This window comes from Scomber scombrus, chromosome 18 (assembly GCF_963691925.1).
Source record: "Scomber scombrus chromosome 18, fScoSco1.1, whole genome shotgun sequence".
Lineage (NCBI taxonomy): Eukaryota > Metazoa > Chordata > Actinopteri > Scombriformes > Scombridae > Scomber > Scomber scombrus.
In genome coordinates, this window is record NC_084987.1 from 21748859 (window position 1) to 21770184 (window position 21326).

Sequence of the window (21326 nt, forward strand, 5' to 3'; positions counted from 1 at the left end):
AAAAAGAAATTCCTGTATTGTGTTGTGTTTTTTCCCCTGTTAATTATACTACTCAACGTGCCTCTGCAGATTGCCTCTCAGGGACAAATACAGTGTTCTGAATTAAATTGAAAACTTGCTTTTTGAATGTTTATCATTATGTTCCATGTTTTACTCACACAAACAGTGGCAACCAACCACACCTGTTCTTTTTACCATAAAAATTAGAGGTTTGTTCACATATAAAACGGAATATCCTGACAAATGATGGAAAATTAGGGTTTTGCGTCTCTCAAATGAGCAAAAATGAAAATATTCAGTACCCCTTAAGCTTGTATCACAGCTGGTCAGCTAACTTTGAGCTTAACTCTGGCTGTATTCCTGCATCACAGTGTCATAACTGTATTTGTATTTCTGTAGAGTGTTCAGTGTAAAAATGGCCTCACTGCAGTTCAGGGGAGATCATTTGTTAATTCAAACTGATTTTAGACTCAGTGTGGTGATTAATGTAAATAAAAAGTATAGTGGCTTTGTTTTTTTAATAAGTAAGATTAGTTATCAGTAAACTGCACACTCAGCACTGCAGGTCAAGCAATAAGGCTTGACCTGATCAAGTTTTAATGACTTGGTTACATTATCTAGTTGTTCTCTGTTGTAACAGAAACCATGCTCCTCTTAACTCTTGTAATGCCCTTATTGCTTCCATTCCTTTGCTTTGAATTTTGCCGCTGGGTTGAAGCATTTGTTTGCATTTGGATCGCTGATTGTGCCTCTGAGCGCCTAAAAGGAGTTGCCAAACTTTGCCATTAGAATATATTTGACTGTAATTTGAGCTCCACCTTGGTGAAACTCCTTGTGTTCCTTTGTAAAGGCGTCAGACCTGGCTAATCATTAATTAATTGAATTGCTTTCTAATCGTAATGTTATTTACCTACTTTAAAGCCTTTCATTTGACATTTCAGGACTTTCAGGAAAGAACTCCTTGTTAACAAGCTAAGACCGAAGTCTATTTAACAGCTTTTGACCTCCTGAGAAAGCCCAATATTTACCTTTAATACTGGCACTACCTGCCTATGCCTCAGAGCCACTGAAATGGTTTTAAACAAAAGAAGAAGCTGCTTTTTACATACTCCATGTATTAACACACAGGAAACGAATGATGACAGAGAGCAGCCACATGTGTGTCAGTCAGTGAGAGCGCTATAACCAGTGGAAAAACGAGTTAACTGACTGGTTTGGTGTGCCAGTGAGAGTAAACCAATTCTCCTCTGCCTCCAGCTGGTGCTCAGCATTCTTCCACCTGTACCACACTCTGTCATTGTGTGGGCATGCTTTGCTGTGCCCCGAGCCAATAAACCTGCCGCGGAACAGGTGCGTCAGCCGGCACGGCAGGAGGGGAACCATGTCCCGTCTCTGCCTCCAGCCGGTGCTCCAAACACACCCGCCCACACAACAAGGCTATTAAATATAAGTTTTACAAGCGTCATGGAACAAATTCTATTGAAGTTAGAGGTTGGGTCTTATTTTATATGGCCCTACTGCAACTTTAGTCCAAGGGTTTTCCATTTGTGGTTGCATTTATTTTCATTGCATTCACATACTGTTTAACGACAATCATAAATTCTCAAATACAGGCTGGTTGTGGATAAATTACTCAAAATGTGTGGGTGGGAAAATCATACTTTTAGGGGGTATTTCTATACATTTCTGTATCCTACTGCTTTAAAGGGGACATTATATGCTTTTTTTAATGTTCTGTCATTTATATACTGTTATGACGTTGGATATCTGTAGTAAACATGGTGAAAGTTTCTAAAACATGAGGTTAATATATGTAGAAATGCAAACTGCAAGTCAAAAGCCAGGGCTCCAGCCTGCTCCAATCGTTCTGTTAACAAAGTGACCTCTACTTCCTCCTCATTATGATGTCAGATTGCCATAGTTTTTGTTGCTAAGGTTTTTTGCATTGTGCACTCTAATTTTTCAGATTGGACTGAAAATGTATGGATGTATTTGAGAAGTTTCCACTTTGAGTAAAGAACAAGAAAAATAAGTGAAATCCTACTACTATACTTGGTTTATTCCAACAAGCAGCCTCTGAGATCAGGCCAATCAGAACAGAGTGGGCTAATTAGGGGACAGGAGCTAAAGCGACCTGTTTAAGACAGAGGCTGCCCTAGGAAGCTGCATGCAGGGCTAATAAGATAAATTAGGAGTTTTATGAAATCTAAATCACACGAAGATGGTCCAGAAGCCCCCCAGAATATAAATATAAACCTGATTGTGGTGGATCAAATCCATTTTTGTTTCTTGACAGCATGTGGACACATCAGCATCTGCTGTGCTAAAGAGTCTGTATGTGAGTCAATAAATCCCAGTAGCTTCAGATGTGGTGTTTTGATATTCCCCTGATGAAGGGCGAGAAAAAACTGAATTTGCTCGCATGGATTAATTATCACATTAAATTATTAGTAGCTGTCCAGTACCTGTGCCTGCGCTCCATTGATCATCAGGTAATAAAGCTTGCTGAGGATGCTCTGCTGCAGCTGGTCCCAGGAAATAGACCGGTCCTCTCTCATCAGGAATGGTGGTCCAAACCTTGAACAGGAACAGAGGACCAAAATTAGTTTAAAATAGCCCTGACCGGCTCACTCGTCCCCTTATCCTATTGTAATGTAAATAATCATTTATTATCATTATCAGCATTAGAGCAGAATTCTCATTACTGCATATCTATAGAAGGACAGAAGGAGATAATAAGAAGTGGAAATGGCAGATGAGGAGAGGGACAACCATGCGTCTGAAAAGATGGATCACATGACGTTTATTATAATAGACGTTTAATTGAGGGCAGCCCTCCATTGTATGCTGGAGATTTATTAGTATGAGACCATGTGAGCATGCATGTGCATAAAGAGACATACAAAGACACACAGGCACAGAGATGCACACAGAAATACACAGTGAATGACAATGAAGTACTATAAGCTGTAGATTTATCACTAGAAGGTTATAAATAAAAAGTAAGCTTTGCAGTGAGCTTTGCAGCATTTGTAAAGGCACTATTTTTTCTTTTCATTGTGTTTTTTTAAAATATTTCTGCAGACTTTGAAAACAAACGAGCAGAAACCAAACTGATCCTCTATCTTAAATGTTCCCATCACGTCATACGTCAATACCATCGAGATCCACAAAATAAATTAGGTTGGATTACTGTTCAGGATGGCAAACATTAACATTCTGTGGTAGCTGAGGAGCAACAGCTGCAGCGGCCACAACACACAAAGAGACAATACACACAACAAAATGGGATGGAAAATGACTCAAAATTACAATCATCTCAACTGGATACAGCTCAGAGGCAAAACAAATCCCCTTTTTTTTGCGGTAGGTTAACTGGCTTGGTCTGGACTGGATATAGTATAATTCAGAAGACTTTAACCTTGTGTTAGCAACTCTGTCCTCATTCCCATAGAGAATGTTTTCACTCTAACAACCTAAAATGTTCACACAGACTGCAGAGAATACCTTATAAATTAAATCTTGTGTGAGCCACTCCTGTAAAAGATTGTTAAAATATAAGAGAAATCTTAATTCTTTTTACAGAATGATATCATGGAATTAAAAAAGGAGAGTTTTTAAAAAATGGAATCATGCAGGATATGTATTATATGCTTTTTTAGTATGAATATTCATTTTATATTTGCCTCCAGAGATGTGAGATTCAGCACCGAGATGTAACAGAAGTGAAATGTCATCAAAGAGTTCACTTACAAGAGAAGTGATGCAAAAAAAACAAAGAACATTTACATAAAATGTGAAACTGTATTAATTCTCATCTTCTGTTGGTTTCAGAGTTTAAACGGACCGGCCGACGAAAACCGAGCACTTTCACACTTTGCTGATTTTCAGAAAATGTATCTATGAGTCTATTCTACAGAGAAGCAGAGCGAGAAGCAAGTATGTGACTCCAATGTCATTTTCTTGGCACAGACGAGTCCTCCAGCTGTCATCTGATGAGAGCGAGATAGGTGGGCGGTTTGATCAACGACGCTGAGGCATTTGAAGGAGAAACTGAGACAGCGACCCTCGTGGATGGGATTGGACTCTCTCACAGTCGCGTTGGCACCTATATTGATCTCTCTGGTGGCTGATGGATCTCTATATCGTGCCAGATGTCAGATTCCACAGTCGTCTGATTTGAAACTCATCTCGCAGTGAGATAGATGTGCGTCCTTTCTGTTACAGGGAGCTAATGTGACCTTGGCATCCTTTACCAGCCGAGCGAGGTGAGATATAAAAAGTGCACTGAATTACTCACATCTGCTGAGAAGCTTTTAATAGTGAGTAAACAAAAGCAGCCCAAAACTTTGGGTATCATCAGCTGAAATGACTGTTGCTAGAAGATCTGCTCAGCTGTAGCTGGCCTATATAAACTAATGCTAACTGTATGTATTGGTTGGCTGAAAGGTTATAAATCAAGAACCATGTAAAGGGTCCTTCATTTGCACTTGATGGCCACATATATCATATCTTTCTAAAAGACTGAGGCTAATGTTGTTAATACAATCTTATTATAGTGTAACATACTTGGACAAGCAACACAGTGGTTTAATCAGGGTACGATTTGCCAGGGGGGATGATGAGGATCCCCCCCTCTGGTCTATATATCCCTGCCTCTGCTGAGTTATTTTTATCACTGGTGGGGACAAAAATGTATCCCTCTCATAGTGATTTATTCTTCTTTACACATAGACCATATATAATATCTAAAATAATGAGCTATTTTAAAAAAAATAAGAGCTGCATTGTGAGAATAGTCAACAATAAAGTCAGAGATGGACTTTTACTGTCAACGCTCGCACTAGGGTGACAATAGAGACGACACTGTCTGTAAACCACGTATATTATCGCAGTAGTGAAATCTAATGGACCTTAGATTTGGAGTTAATGCAAAATTACTACTGCAGATAGTAAGTGAGTTAGCTCTGCATGCAAACATTTACAGCTTACATTAGAGCAAATAAACACAGAGTTTAATCCATTCCTTACAATTTTGCTGAGTATTGTTCTTCTTAGGGAGACATGCAGACCATCTCATCAGGTGGAGACAGACAAAGTTTGATGGGCTATGATTACTATATTAGTTATGGTTGCTAAGCTGTTATTGGACAATCACTGTCCAGGGGTAGGTTTAGCAAATGGTCAGTTTATGTAATTACCTAACAGTTTGTTGGCCTGCCCCTGCAGCGTTGCACACCAACAGTAGAATCTTTACAGGGACGCCCTGGTTGAGGAACTCTGAAGACAGCGTCCCAGATGCAGGTAACCTTTGACCCTCAGGACCAGTGGAGTATGGAGAGGACGGCAGGCTGTGATGGTACCCTGGCAGAGAAGAAAGAACACAGGAAGAAAGTGAGAAAGGGAAGGTGGGGAAAAGATGGAAGAAGCTTTAAAATAGAAGATTTTTTTAAACTATAGATACAATCAAAGTTGCTTGATAAGTCCTGCTCATGTTGATCACAATCTTGACAACTACTTGCTTTTACATTGACTGCATGAAAAACATGATATTTCACATTTTCTCCCTGAAAGGAAGATGACTGATTTCATGGACTGAAAATTTGATGATTAAACTTAACACCTCTAACAGGGAGTGAGGAGGAGAATTGAGATATATAAAGTGGCGAGACAGCAGCTTTCTATTTGGGGAACAGTGAATCAGAGGGGAGAACAGATGGACCAATGGCTGCCTGCACCCTCCGCAGGAGGTATTATCTGATGCAGCTTCTGCTCCACATCCTGTCCTGGTGGGGTGCCAAGCAGTCCCACTTCCCCCTCGTGTCTCTAACAACGCAGAGGACCGTGACCGACTGAGCGAAAAGCTGAGATTATAAGATTCCTGTGAATCGTGACGTCAGTAGAGCTGCCATCTCGGCTGACAACCTCTGGGCTTAGCGCGCAGGTCAGCGCCTCAAAAGTTCACGGTGATAAATCACACGGTAAATTAGACTCGCAGACGCAGGTGAAAAGGTATTGATTGGCCAGAGTGGCTGAGCCGTCTCCTAACCACAACGTTTCATACATGCTGTTGTTTGCACCTGACGCGTGATTCATCAATGCTGCCAATGGCAAATGCCATGTCTGAGCATTCTGTAACTGAGATCTTTGCAAAGTAGCGAGCTGCTGTGGTGGCACACCCCTCCTCTTATAGAAATAATTGGGGTGTTAAATTTTGCTTTGTATTAACGGCGACACTCATTCAAAACTAATCAAACTCTACATATAAACCTTCAAAGCTTTAACATTAAACCTCTGATTGCAGTGTCTTGACCCTGAGAATGAGAGTAACGATAAGTATGCGCAGCTTTTCATTTATTAATGTTGAACTAATCAAGCCAGTGATAACAGTTCCTTAAATCATGAGTTGCAATTTACATGAGCAGTGACCTCTGACAGCCCTGGGAATGATTTACGAGCAAAAATCCCCTTTTAAACGCCTAGTGAAACATGTTCATGAAACACCAGTAAAGTCACCTCCTGGTCTGTCCTGCTGAGATTTATACAAAGATGCTTGGGGGGGGGGGGGGGGGGGGGGGGAGACCTACCACTCATCGCTCGATAAATCTATTTTTTTTATAGCACACTGTCAAAAACTGAACTGTTTCTAGACATTTTTTCAAGGTTCCTTTCACTGCTCTCTTGTTTCTTTTTAACCTTATTTACAGGAAGAATAATGGTGGAGGTGTGAGGCGTGTGTGCTTGTGCATCTTCACCTGTGCTTATGGAACAATTCCCATTGATGTACTTAAAAGGGCATTTAAATACAGCATACAACCCACACACACACACATTCATACACAAAGATACACACACCACGCCAAAAATTTACTTTGTTTACCTCACATATCTGTTCATCCTAACCTCTTACAATCAAAAAGCCTCTAAATAATTCCAGGAAACTGCAGGAGGTTTGTGGATTTATCATTGCTCGGCACTCTCAGGCTTCTTTCATTGTATAACAGCCACACAGGATGAGCCAGGCAAAACATAACTAGACTTTATGAAAGCCCATAATTAAACACCTCTGCCCCTAAAGCAATTTCCAGAACCCACAGCTACACCCGCCCCCCTCCAAATCCCATTAGTTAGCTGCTCAGGCATATTCAAGGTCTTTGAAAAACTGTGGTTTGATGCACACATCTTCATGTTATCTGACTTAGCTTATTTTTTATTTTTTAATGCTGAATTATTCTTCAGTTTGTTAAAAAAGAAAAGTAATTGACTGGGGAATTTTAAACATGATGCTCATTTGCAAAACGGAAAGATGACATTATGTGACTTAACAAGCACTTAACTTATGTAAAAAATGTATTATGTTATGAGAATGTGCTTCAAGATATCTACCACTACAATCTCACTAACTGCAATATTAGGTTAGATCTAATTTGGTGTGTGCTAGTTCTTGTGCTTTGAACAGAGCAATGCAGCCGTGGGTTGACTGAATTTATGTTACTTTGACAACTGCTTCATGCACACTGAAATTGGCAGCAGGTGACAGGCTGATGAAGATAACAAATTCTATTGATAATGTTCCAGTATGAGATATCTGATTTAATCAAAATCATGTTAAAAAATCACAGAATGTCTTCAAGAGTTGTCTTAGGTAAGATTTAAAGGGGACCTATTAGGCTCATTTCCAGCTCTATATTTTTACTCTGGGACTCTACTAGTGTAGTTTTGCATATTCACAGCTCAAAAAAACTCCTTATTTATCTTACATTACCTTTATACAGACAATCAGATCCGCCTTTGTCTCTAATAGGCAGTCTTAGCTCCTGTCTCTTTAAGATCCCCTTGCCAATGAGCCCACTCTATTCTGATTGATCAGCTTTCCGGCCAGAGTCGTGTTAAGTTACTGCTGAGATTTCCTGCTTCACTGCTTCATATGGAAAGCTTTTAAATGACTAAATAACGGGTGTCTTTTATTGTTAAGAATTTACAGGAAGTGAAAGATGTTCCTCACTGATTTAGCACAGCTTTGTTAGCAATGCTAAATACCAGTCTAGACAACAACAAATGGAGATATTTGGAGCTTTTATTTTGAGGTAATGCAGGGAGGAATAGTACAAACAGAAACAGCCACAGTGATGATGATGTTAGAAGAAGAGAACCGGCGCACTTGTGTGTAGAGCAGATGACCGTGTAAAGAAATCCGTCACGAGCTGATATCAGCTCGGGCTGCAAGTAGAAAACAATGTTGGAAACTGAACATTCAGAGCCGTTTGAAGCTGGTGCTTTTTGCTCACTGGGATTAGTTCTACAATGTTTGCCTAGTTATTTGACACTTTGGTCATCATTGCAACATTACATATATGACTGAAAAGAAAGAAAAGCATAATAAGTCCACCTTAAGATGTAACTGAGGCTCACACACACAGGCGTTGAAGTAACAATGACAGCAAAACCCAAACTACAGTATGAAGGATGATCTGTTCTTACTGAAAACTGGCTGATGAATGAAGAGGAAGAAGTACCTGTTCTCTGTTTGTACCAGAGATAAAAGAATGTGAAATGGATACTTCAATGTGAAAGCCAATTATCTGTTATATTTGGCGGGTGATCCCATATTCATGTCTTGTCTTGGCACTGCTGCTCCCAACAGTGATATTGTGCTTATTAATTTCTGTCAGTGCGCCATCAAATCCCAAACAGAAAAGTCCTCTCTCTCAGATGTAACTTGCGAGCAAAGCTTAGGGATTTTATACATTATTCATTTTTAATGTAAAGCACTTAATCATGTCTGCACTGTCCTCCATTTATCAAGGAGACATGAACTGTGTCAAAGGAGTGTTTAAAAGGTCTCTGAAGTTCCATCATGACTGAAGGGCTAGTAGTTTCAAACAGGGTTTCAAATAAGGATTCAAATATCTTGGGGATCGTGAGAGACTCGATTCTCTACTTCAAAACTCTGAGCTGAGAAGGTTTGCATCGGGGTCAAGCAAATTTCAGATTCATAAGGAGCAGCATGTCAACGGAGGCTGCAAGAATGTACACGAATGCTCACATATCACACGTAACCTACTGTTTAACAAGCTGGTCACAGGGAAGTAAAACCTTAAGGCCACGAGAATCATTATATAAACATACCATGAAAACCCTTGATAAGAAACCTCAGTTTTCACCACTGCAACATACTGGAAAAATCGAACTTTCTAAACTTGCAAAAACCTGATCAAACACGCAAATATAAGTCTCATCTGTAAAACTATTCATGGCATGGCTCATCCCCCACTTAGTTGCTCTCTAAGGCAACGGGTAAATATAAATCACAGGAGTCACAAGAGGAAACTGCATTATCCCTCTTAGAAAATCTGCTTTCATTCAATCAAAGCAGCACATGAATTGAATGCTGTAGAAGCCCAATTGGGGAACTTGGCACTTACAAGGTCCTTTTCTACATAGTTAAGTACATGACTTACAAGCAACCAAATCTGTCAGCACTAGTTTGAATGCCTTCATCATTTGGCAAATGTCTGTCAATACACTACTTGTATGCTGCTAAACTGCCCCGTTGATTAACTTACCTTGGTGCCACTGTTTTCCTGCTGCTCATCTGTCTTTGCTTATGTTTTTAAGAAGCTGTTCTGTAATTGTTTGGTTTTGCTTTGTTGAACCATAATTTCTTCTGTTTTTATTGCTGCCCATGTCTGTGTTCTGCTTATGTCTGTCTGTGTTCTGTTTTTACTGTAATTAACATGCCTAACATTGTGATTATTGTTTTAAACTTGTTCCTTGATTTTAGGATGACTTTGGGCTGCCAACTGGCCAGGCACTATGGATGAAAACTAGCCTCTTGGCACAAATCTGACATATTTGCAGAAACGTTTATTAATATGCACTGTTTCTGAAAAATAAACTGAATAAAATTTAGAAAAAAACCTGTCAATCACCCAAAGATACAAAAGGCAGAGCTGTGTTTCTCATTTTATGTCATTTGTGAGACTAAACTGCATTGTGGATGCAAGCAGTGAACTGAGTTTGGATTGATAATCATTGGATCTGCTCCCAACCAGCCAACTGTTGGTGTTGGTGGCACCTGGTGACATCATAATGTTTGGTTGGGTCACAAAAGATAGTGTTTTGGACCTGGTCTTGCACAAAGAGACATTATATCTTCGACATTTAACTTGTGTATATTCTTTTCTATAGACCAAAGAATGTTAAAACAGATACGCTTAGTAAGACTGTTTGCTAAGCCCATCTGCCGAACCCTCATAGTCCAATCATGGCTTTTAGGCACACCAAGCTTGCATGTCTTCACATCTATGCTGGTGCTCTAAGATGACATTCATTTGTTGAGCGCCAAAAAAGCCCAGTTTATATACTGTGTAGTATTTCCTCACTGCTCTGTCATGCTTTTTATTGGATTTGGAGAAGTTTACACTCCCAACCCAAGCCAACATTAGCTAAATGAGATAGCTTTAAGCTTGCCAAATGCATCATTTTGTCCTCATCCTAAAAGCCTTCACTCATGTAATATTACAATTGAAACATACAGTTTGAAAATACGAACAAATGTAAACTAAGTAGCTATACAGGGTTATATTAGAATAAAATAACAGTCTGATTCTACATTTTCCTAAATTACCATATAATACAAAGTTTAGCTGTCTCTACACTGCAATGCTGTTTCTTTATTTCCATGTGTTCTGCATAGACCATCAACTGGTAAGGATGCTAACTTTGCCCGGGACATTGAGTGCATGTAAGACTCCTCTTATAAGATTCTGATTTTGGATTTTTCAGAAACTCATGGAGCTAAAGTTAGCCTAACTAGAAAGCTAGCTAAAGCTTATAAAACCTGCCACCAGCAGTTCTCATTTTGATGGAGAAATCGACGATCCTTGGCTAGAAATGAGAAGCCTGCATTGGAGGACCAATTTTTTCAATATAAAAACATTTTGAGTGATATTCCTTCTGCCACTATCATTGTGAACTGCGTTATCTGCTGTGTCACACAATGGGAAGGGGGTAACGGGAGTTCAAGGAATAAAAATTACACCAAAAATAAATTCCAGTAACCAGTAACAAAAAGGTCTTAGATAAGACAGCAGTGCTAGGAAAAGCGTGAAATTATGACTTTAATGTGTAGAGCACAGGTGATATATGCAGTGATGAGAAGATGATGTAAGAGATTAATCTTAAGCCCTACAGGGGTGGGAGTCAGGAGTGGGAAGGTCATGTCACTATTGGTTTGCCTTTGGCTTGATCCGAGGCTATGTCATTTTTTCATTCATAGAAGACACTGAACAGATTTTCACTGAGCGCCTCATGCTGTCTCAAACAGCTGGTCACATCAGGTGGCTTTAAATCTAAGTTAGGACTGTGAGTAAGTACTACCTTTAAATTCACTGAGAGGATGGCGGTGAAATTCAATCAATCATGTGTGTTACGAGTATTAAGGAAACTGAACACAAAATGTGCATCATGAATCACAATAAAACAGGTTTACCCTCAGACTTTTTTGCTTTAATTGCCCACAAGATGTATTGATATGGACTAAATATATCTATTAAAATCTAAATCCGCATTGATAAGCTTTCCTTAACATTACCACTGCACATACAATGCTTAGATTACTAAGACTTCTGGTGAGAATTTGTTATTGTATCTCATATCCAAGACTGAGTTCTTTATTTTCATTTAAGCATTTATAGATAATTGATGAAAGGCCTCACAGGGATCAGACCTTTTAGATGTAATTGCCATTCGGGCCATAAAGATCACATCTTTATGGCTCCAGACAGTCTAAGAGCATTACAGTTCATTGTGACTGGATAGGAAAAAAAATGCAATATACATACATGGTATACATGAATACAACCTTTTTTAATGGCACTCTTTAGGCTATTTTGATTTCACAACCTTGATTTATCACATATATTGAGGCATAAAACACTCATGTGGTGTAATTGTAATTGCCTTATCTGAGTAAAATTAATTTAGTAATCTAATATTTAATTTAATTTAAGGAATGCTGGTGGGATATGTATCTATCAGATAGTTAAATGCTATTTTCAATTAAGTAGAAAAACAAGCCAATGTCAGCTTTTTGGTGTCCTATTACGTTTGGTTTGCTCAGTTTTTTACCTCAGAAATGTTACATAAAGACAAAAAGGTGGGAGCAGAGGAATTAAATGCTTTTCACATATTACACTCTATCAAGTGGATATTAATTTAAAACATTAGTTTTAGTGTATCAGTGAGATCTCGTTGTTATTAATACATCTTAATGTCCATTAAATGATGATGGTAGTCTTGCATCCATATTCACAGAGCAAACTGTGGTAATGGATGTGTTGAGTGGTGATGTAGAGTCTTCATATCAACCCCAGCAGGCTGAGCCATTAAGAACCCAGCACATTTAGTCTGTGCCAGCATTCAGACCTGCCAGACTATTGAGGGGTGGAGGGTGGAGGTGGGGTTGCTCCTTTTAGGCATCACTTCTCTATGCAGTTATTGACCAACATAAATCAAAACACTAAAAGTCCCATTCTTCAGGTAGCACAGCAGTGCTGGGACCCTCCCTATATTTACAGCCCTGTGAGAGAGCACAACGGAGCCGGACCTATTTGTTTACAGCACAAAGCAAGAAACAAGGGAGTACTACACACTGAAATACTTCACAGCACACTTTTTACACCGCTAGCTGGGAAACAGATGAAATTGAGCAAATTCATTGAAGATATAAATCTGATAGTACAAAGGAAACCACACAGGGGCTATGCAATTCACAGAACTTCATGTGAAGTTATATACTTCTTAATGTGCTCCCCCAGGGCCCCCTGCAGTAAGGTGCACTCCCTGTGGGTTTCATTAAGCAAAGAAATGAATAAAACTTCTTTGTTTGCTTACAGATAAGTGTGTACACCTGTGTTAAAGTAGGGAAAATATCACTGTGGTACCACACACTAGTCAAAAAACAGTATGTGTGTTATGTTGTGATTAAAAATAACGTGTTATACCTGAGATGCGTGCAGAGCCCCCTCTGATGTAGAGGGGTGGAGCCTGGAAGGCGTAGATGACATCATTCTCAGCTATGCTGGTTAGATCCTCTTCATCAAAGAAGGAGCGCTGGAACCCTGTGGAGTAAACCTCTGTCAGGATCACCTGGAGACGAACAGAGATAACACACACACACACACACACACACACACACACACATACATTAGTTTCCTTATTGCAGCGCCATTATACAGTATGTCTCGTAATGCTGCAGAAGTGAACTTTGAGCCCACTTGATAGTACACCACCCTTTCCGCAATTATTCCCCCTAATCTCTGATCCAGTTTAAGGGAAAAGTTCACAATTTTTTCTAGTGTGTCTTAAAACAACAGTCAGGTGCCCATACGAACACTGATTCGAGGTTTGCCGTTTTCCTTGTTGTTATCATTCCTCCTGTTCATACTGAATATTAAAAGATCCTCTTCAAAAGCTTTTTCAGTGTAAGCGATGGATCCACAGTGTGTTCACATAGTCATTTTGTGTAAAAAAAAAAAAAGCCTTTTAAAGTTGATGTGAAGTTTAAATGAGGCTTCAGCAGACTGAGTTAGTCATACCAATTGGATATCTGACACATTTACAATCTTTTTAGCATCAAATTCCCTCTTTGTGTTTCCCTGTTGAGCTGTGGTGGAAGTCTAGTAACAAAAAGAGGTACTTTGGCGCTAAAAACACTAACGTTGAAAGATATCTACTTGATTTGACTCATTTGGACACCGAAGCTTAATTTTAGCTTTAGATCAAATTTTAAATACATTTTTGCACAGAAGGAGGACTTTGGATTTTGTCCCCCATCACTTATATTGTAAGTGCATTATGAGGGATTTTCCATTACATTCCAGTATGAACAGGAGGATTGATTACAGAAGGGGGAAAAAATCTATATTCATTTGGGCACCTAACTATTCTATTTATTTTTGTTTAATAAAGACAAGTGAACCTGTTCTTTAATGCATTTTTGCTCAGCGAGTAAATTGTGCCAATGGCATACAAGAAAATATCCACATTATAATCATATTCATGTGCCAGGCAATGTGAGCTGTGCTGCTTTGTCACTGTAGTTTATACTTAAAAACAAAAGACAGTGGACACACAACTTTGTTTATTCCTGCTTTTTTTTTTACCTGGTCTGGGGAAATTTTCCCCTCGTCAGCCACCATCCTCCTCAGACAGGCCATGGAGCCAAACAGAGGCACACCCAGCCCGACTCGCAGAAACCTCTGTCCTTTGGTGCTGAACACCAGAGTCACACACAGCGGCCTGCCACAGATAAAGACACATGATCAGGGACGGTGGGATATAGCGCAGCCTCTATTTCGCCTCCTGTGCCATTTCTAACTGCAGCTTCCTCTATGGCCAGGAAGGGACAAAAGAAGACTTTCATGAATAAATCAATACATTTTAACATTAATAATAGATCATTAGGACTTAGTTTTATGTGTGCAAAATAATGGAATCTCTATTGCATTTTTAAAAATGGGGAGCGCTTGGCTCTGACCTCTCCAGAGGATGTGCTGACATGGGCAGGGTGCTGGGACATAATGGCTTCTTTGAATAACAGTACACTGAGGAGATACAGAGGAACCCAGACAGGTACCTGTGGGAGTCTGTAGCTAGTGGCGAAGAAAGATTGTATGGAGGGATGGAAGAGTGATGACAAATGTTTGTTTTTTGTTATTTATTCGCACCTCAATATAGAACAACTAATTAATTTAAAATGAGATAAACTCTATTGAACCCTTTCAGGAAGTACAAGAACATGTCAAAGTGAAGCCAACATTTAAACTCAAATGTTTACCAATATCAATATTTTAACTGGAAGGAATGAAAAAGAGAAGAAAAATGAAGAGGGCAAATACGCACTTTTAAAGGATAAAAATAAAAAACAAAATTGCAGCTCCAACAGAAAGATTTATCCTAGAAAAGTGTTCAAACAATGAAAAACTCTATCGTCATCATCTTTGCACAGAGGAGGCTCTGAGTGATGAAGATGCAGAATGATAGCAAAGGATGAGAGATAACCTCTACTCTGCAAGCCAAGGAGTTTGGATACATCCGCAGTGTTTGGAAGTTTGTTCTGCGACTAATTGGAAACCATTTCAAAGATTTTAAGATTTAAGATCTGCATAATTCTGTTGGTTTATTGTTAGGCACGAGAAAAAATACTGTTAAGTCTGTGTATCTGAAACAAAACAAACAACAAAACCTACTGAACCGAAAGATTTACTCCTGTTCCACTGATTTGGGTGGGAAATAGAGAACTTCAAAAGGGCACAGTAGAAGAAGAGTACAGTAAATTGGCAGCATTAATCAAGCCGCAGCTCAAGGAGGAGCTCCAGTTAATGCTAATTACATTTTTTTTCCAGCAATATGGACAAAACAAATCACGGTAACCGCTCCGTAGTGGGGAGGGAATTGCATTGTTCACTCAAAGCTTTAATTTCAGCATTAATTTGAGACGATGATTATAGTTTTCAGCCGCTGAGATGGAATATTCATGTAGGAAAGGTCCGTGTCACATTCCCAAAGCAAGTTTTGCAGTAGTGTAAACAAAATCATCCAACATGCAAAGAGCACATGATTGCCAAGAGACAGAGCCCAGTGTTTGGCTTGCCGGGCACAGCAAATGTTGGTTTGGTAACAAACAGTGTGTGTTTATGGCTTACAGACATGAGCTGTGAGCTGATCTCATCACACAGAGAAATATATCTTTAAAAAAATGCTTTAAAAGACGACCCATCTGTTTTCTGCTCTGTTTATCTCTTCACAAGTGTTTTCTCTCACCTTACCTGCCACGCGGTAAAAAAAGAAAGGACGGTGTCAAATTATCTCGATTTGGCGCGCTGTCAGAGCGAAGCTTTTAAAAACAATTTCCCAAATTAGAAGGGATGTTGGCTGAACTTGTGTGAACTATTTCAAAGACTGAAAGCTAAAAGGGAGGAAATAAGCGGCTAGAGTGAAACCTGGCAAAGAGCGATCAACACACCTCTGTGTGCCAATCATGAAAAAGAGTTGAGCTTTACACACTGTATGTGGGCTGTGCTGAGTAAAAGACTAAAAAAGCTCTGTCAATCAAATGTTAAAGTTTAGATTTATATTATAGATGACATAAGACAGAAATAGTAAGAAATAACTAAGAAGTAGTCAGTAGAATTTTTAGGATATATACTTATTTTCTTTCTTGCCAAGAGTGAGGTGAGATCTATAACACTCTCAGATGTGTGAGCCTTCTCATCTAATGCTTTGCCAGACAGCCAAAAAGTGTTTTACCCAAAATATAAAACTGTCTTTAAGCTTAGGTTGGCCTCTTCAGGGTGTACTCCTGTGAATAATGACTGCAGCCTTCTCAGCGAACTTACACAGGAGAAGTAGTTTAAAAATGGACTGGTTATGGATGGTTAATGTTTTGGTTAGGGACAAGCTTTTTTGGTTTAAAGTCAGTCAACTCTATTAATACCCAGCCTGAGAGGTCAAACTCAGGTGGCACCACAGTAAATAAAAGAAGTTGAAGAAGCAAGGCTTGGAGGTAAAGGACCAGCACCCTATGTAGATATAAAGGGCTCATTCTATAGTAATGAAACACAAGGATTCTTATTTTTAGGTGATTATAAACTAATTAAATGAATATTATATTCAATTTCAGCCAAGTCTGTTCCTATAGATGCAACTAAATCCTACACACTGCACCTTTAACTCTAGTCACACAAACAGTTGCGTCAGGTAGGAGTGAGTGAGGTGTGTGTCTGTAAGTTGGTGTGTTATTGTGGGTGTGTGGGAGGATACTGCATACAGTATCAGCTCCACCATCTCAGCCCATCTCCACTAGACAGGACAGGAGACGAGGAACATTATGGGAGACAAAATATCTGATACAGTTTCCACAACATGAGCAGGATTCACAGTAACAAGCAGTAAAAAAATACTGTAATCATGTTGTGAGTACTTAAGTGAAAGCCAGTGTTTGGTGTGTGTGTGTGTGTTTGTGTGTGTGTGTGTGTGTGTGTGTGTGTGTGTGTGTGTGTGTGTGTGTGTGTGTGTGTGTGTGTGTGTGTGTGTGTGTGTGTGTGTGTGTGTGTGTGTTTGACAAAGAGACTGCCACATAGATAAAGTGAGAGTGCCTGGAAAACAGAGAGAATGGGGTCTCCCACCTTGAAAATGTCAGGATTTCCTGAACAGGCAGACCCTCATTGACCTGACATGGAAGCTGAGAGGGTGTTGTGACATAAAGTTGAATAAGACATTGTTTTTAATATTTGAGAGGGGTTTCCACCAGCTTTTCCTCTTTGATAAAAGCCTGCCAGCTCCACAATAACTCGTGTTTCTACTGTTTGTAGTGCATGAACAAACCTGGGTGTTGTCCATCTGTTCTCTTATTGTAACCCTTCTTTTTTTTATGCTTGAAGTTTAAGTTTAACGGCACGTACAGCATCAGATTAACAGTCTATAGACATGCATGTGGCTCTGTGTGGCTGCACTGAAGCATAACTATGCTTTGAGCTAAATGCTCACAGTGATAATGCCAGCATGTTGATGGATTGATTAGGACATTTTACAGAGTGTCCTTATCATTTGGTCCACAAATGTGTTAAGTTGGTGTAGCTGGTTCATACATAGTTGTTATTCTCTTTACCTGGTAGAAAATGACTTAGTAGAACATACTTTTTTTTTCATTGTTTACTTTTGTGTGTCAAACTAGCCTACATATTTGTATGTTTCTTCTCTTTAATGAATATGCTACTATATTGTTGTTGTAAGTCAATTTTTGCAAATTCAGAACTATATATCAACTCAAATAATGAGTGGGACCTTCTAACTAAACCAACTCATCACTTCTTTCTGATTTTTCTTACAATTTCTACTTAAATGAACCATTAACCGTTAAATAACTGCAAATGACTTTCCAGGAAAGTCATATAAAATGACGGTACCTATATTTGGATTCATATGTAGTTGTTATTTCTCTTAGTAGAAAATAACTGGTGGAAACAACTTAAATTGTGTACTTCTGTGTGTCAAACTACATATTAACACATTAAGTTGTTTCTTCTCTATAATGAGCACATTTCCTGTATACTACCAAACTACATAACCCTTTCCGAGAAATGTCCTGAGAATTAACAGTAACACAGCAGCTACTTTTAGTAGATTATTGGAAAAAACATAATATGCTAATATATTGTTTGACACATAAACCTAAACACTGAAAACTAAATATTTTCTGTCTCTTACAGAATTGTCAAGTCATTTTTTGCGAATTCAGAACTACATAATAAACAACTACAACATAAACTAAACCAATTCAACCCCTTTTCTGATTTTTCTTAAAAATGTCCTTAAAATGAACTGTTTAATACCTGCAAATTACTTTCCAAGAAATTAGTATAACATTTAGTACCTGTAAAATAAAGCATTACTCTAATTAGCAGCACAAAGTCTAGCAAGGAGACCAACAATGCTTGTACAATATGTCACTGCAATCAATCTAGTAGTAGTTGAGATGTTTGAGTCTGGGCCAACGTGTTGTACCGACCGGCTGAAACCAGCGGTGCTCACCTGGTCTGGCGAAGAGGAATTGGGAGTGAGATGCAGAGGAATGGGTCAAAGGTGTTGCTCTGTTTCAGGCAGTGCGGGCATGTCAGCGAAGATCTACGGGAAAGTAAGCACACAGTCACATTAGTCTTGGAAAAACCAGCTGCGCTAACTTGACACAGACTTCCAAATAAATCTCCAAGTCGTCCTGATTAAGTCTGGCAGGAATGGAGATGGCTTAATCTCGTTACACAAGTGAACAACACAGTCAAAATGAACCATACAGGACGACTTGATCTGATTGTGAGAATGGAAGAGATGAGTGATGTAACTGATGAGAACGACAGGGATCAGGGGTCGGGTAAGTAGTAGTAGAAGCTCCCCTGGGGGTGATCGGTGCTATAAACGGAAACCAGCAGGAGCGGTTTCCATCTTGTTGCATCATTCTCACCAGTGCTACTAATGCTCATGTGACGCCATAACAGGATCCCGAGGAGAGAGAAGTAGGGGAACTTTCCTAAGTGACGCCCTTTCTTCTTCTGTATCTGAGCGCACAGGACATGGATCACTGAAAGAGAAGTTTTCTGCTCAGTCCCTTTTGTCCATGATTACAGTTAAATCCCTCTCCATTTCTCAGGAGGAAAAAATTCCAGTTAGCTATACCCATCAGCACAATGACTCACAGAGCCCACTAAAGTTAATGGACTGATTGCTGGAAGCTCTCTCTCAAAAGTAAATGGAATCTTTTGTCCAATATTTTGAATTAATCTGTGAGGGATTTCCTGGATACACCTGGAAAATGCACAATAATTAATTGAATCTTTAATAGATGCTTTCCATCAACCTATTTGACTAATGGACAGAAAAGTCAGTGCACAAATTTAGCTTATTACTCCAGATTGCATGGTCCAGTGGGCACGTGCATGAATTAGAAACATCAGTGGATGTAGACCAAAATGACTTTGTACCCGAGTGGATTTAACCAGTCAGACACACAAATCAAATGTAGCATTAAATTAAAAAAATAAATAAAGTATTTCTTGGTTCAATCAATCTTCAGCACGCGTTTTACAGAGTTATATCTAGAAGCGACGGACTAATTTAATTCATCTTGGAGTTTGGGCATGGAAACTTGTAAGTTTCATTGCCAAACCAGCTGGAAAATGAAAGATTTAGTGGGAAAGGGAATAAAAGAAAAAAAGAAAAGAAAAAAAAAGGGAAAAGGGAATAAAAAATTTCCTCCTGAGTAAAGACACCCCCATTAGCAAGTGCGCAGTCTAAACATTAAAGGAGCTTGGTTGTACTTTGCAGGTCTTTGGTATGACTGTGTGTGTGTGTGTGTGTGTGTGTGTGTGTGTGTGTGTGTGTGTGTGTGTGTGTGTGTGTGTGTGTGTGTGTGTGTGTGTGTGTGTGTGTGTGTGTGTGTGTTAGTGTATCAGTGTGAAGGATGATGGCGTTGCTGATGCGGTTGCACAGCAGGCCTCTCCTAGATAAATCCAGGTAGGAACATATTCCCAACTGCCTTTGACTAGTTAGACCTAATAAAAGCAGAGAGGATCATTAAGGAAAGCTCGTCTGCTAGCACTGAAATCCCTCACCACAATGGATATCAGTGCAACATATATATGAAAATTACACTATGGATCAGCTGTAGGCACAAAGTCCTTCCTCTGATTTAGCTTTCCATTTCTTTTCTTTTATTATCAGCATGGCAGATATATGTGGGGTGAAATAACTTTTTCTCATAATGACAAATTTGATTCACCACTGCTACTGTAACTGTATACAAAGCACCATGCTGCACATAAAATGCTAATAGACTTGAGTGAAGCATAAACCAGCTGAAATACAGTACACACAGTGATATAAAGAGTGTGAGGGACTCTGGGAGGCTGTAATCTCGGGTAAGAAAAAACCATGTATTTTAATAATAATAATTGATTCATTTTAACTGCCAAAATGCCCCCCACTCATCTTCTCATTTTCCCCCGGCTCTAGTGAGGCTTTACAAGCTTTACAGGGCCTCCTACCATGGGAAATGAAGCCATAGAGGAACTGTTCAAACGTGTTCTCCTTATAGGAAGGCACCTGACAGACTCAGTGGGGGGGCGGGGGGAAAGAGGGGAAAAAGAGGGGGGAGTGAATAAAGCTCTATTCAAGCAAGCCCAGCTGACACTGGCTCTTAGTGGATCTCTCCCTCTTGGCAGAGTAGAATGGCTGCCCTACGGATGTCTTATTCTCGCCAGGAAACAGTGAGGGCAGCTGCACTCCATGCATACAAATCACACTCAGACCCCACTAAAACATAGATGCGCCCCAGCGCTGCTATAAAAAACTTACAAAGAGAAAAGCAGCAGAGGAAGAGGTGATATTCTGGCGAAGCTCTAATGGAGGAAGCGTGCAAAGGTTGAGAGGTATGTATTCCCAGTCTGTGATGCAGCCATGCTGAAGAGACTCTGAGCTTGATGTTTTCTACACTGCTTCAACTTTGAGTGTAACATTTTCCAGAGCAACACATCCCCCCAAGTATCTTTATCTACTGTAATAGATTTTCTTTCATAAGACAGGTAATTAAAAAAAAAGGAAAAAGTCTCAAAAGGTTATAATTTAATAGATCAGCAGCTAATTCTTCCCACTAAGCCTGACAGTAACTGTCTGTTGGTAGATGAGAGGGTTGTTTATTCACCACAGTAATGATCTGAAAATCGAAAAGTCATAAACCTGAATGTGCGCCTCGTGATTCACTAATTGAA

At 39.4% G+C, this 21326-nt stretch overlaps 1 protein-coding gene across 1 annotated transcript in view; it reads right to left on the reverse strand.

Annotated features, from left to right (window-relative positions):
• usp43b (ubiquitin specific peptidase 43b) overlaps positions 1 to 21326 on the reverse strand; it is a 67089-nt gene that overhangs the window by 16595 nt on the left and 29168 nt on the right. The window contains exons 4-8 of the mRNA XM_062438659.1: positions 18598 to 18690; positions 14169 to 14304; positions 13008 to 13152; positions 5202 to 5364; positions 2466 to 2577 (exon numbers count right to left, since the gene is read on the reverse strand). Coding sequence (XP_062294643.1) covers positions 2466 to 2577; positions 5202 to 5364; positions 13008 to 13152; positions 14169 to 14304; positions 18598 to 18690 — 649 coding nt within the window. The remainder of the gene's footprint in view (positions 1 to 2465; positions 2578 to 5201; positions 5365 to 13007; positions 13153 to 14168; positions 14305 to 18597; positions 18691 to 21326) is intronic.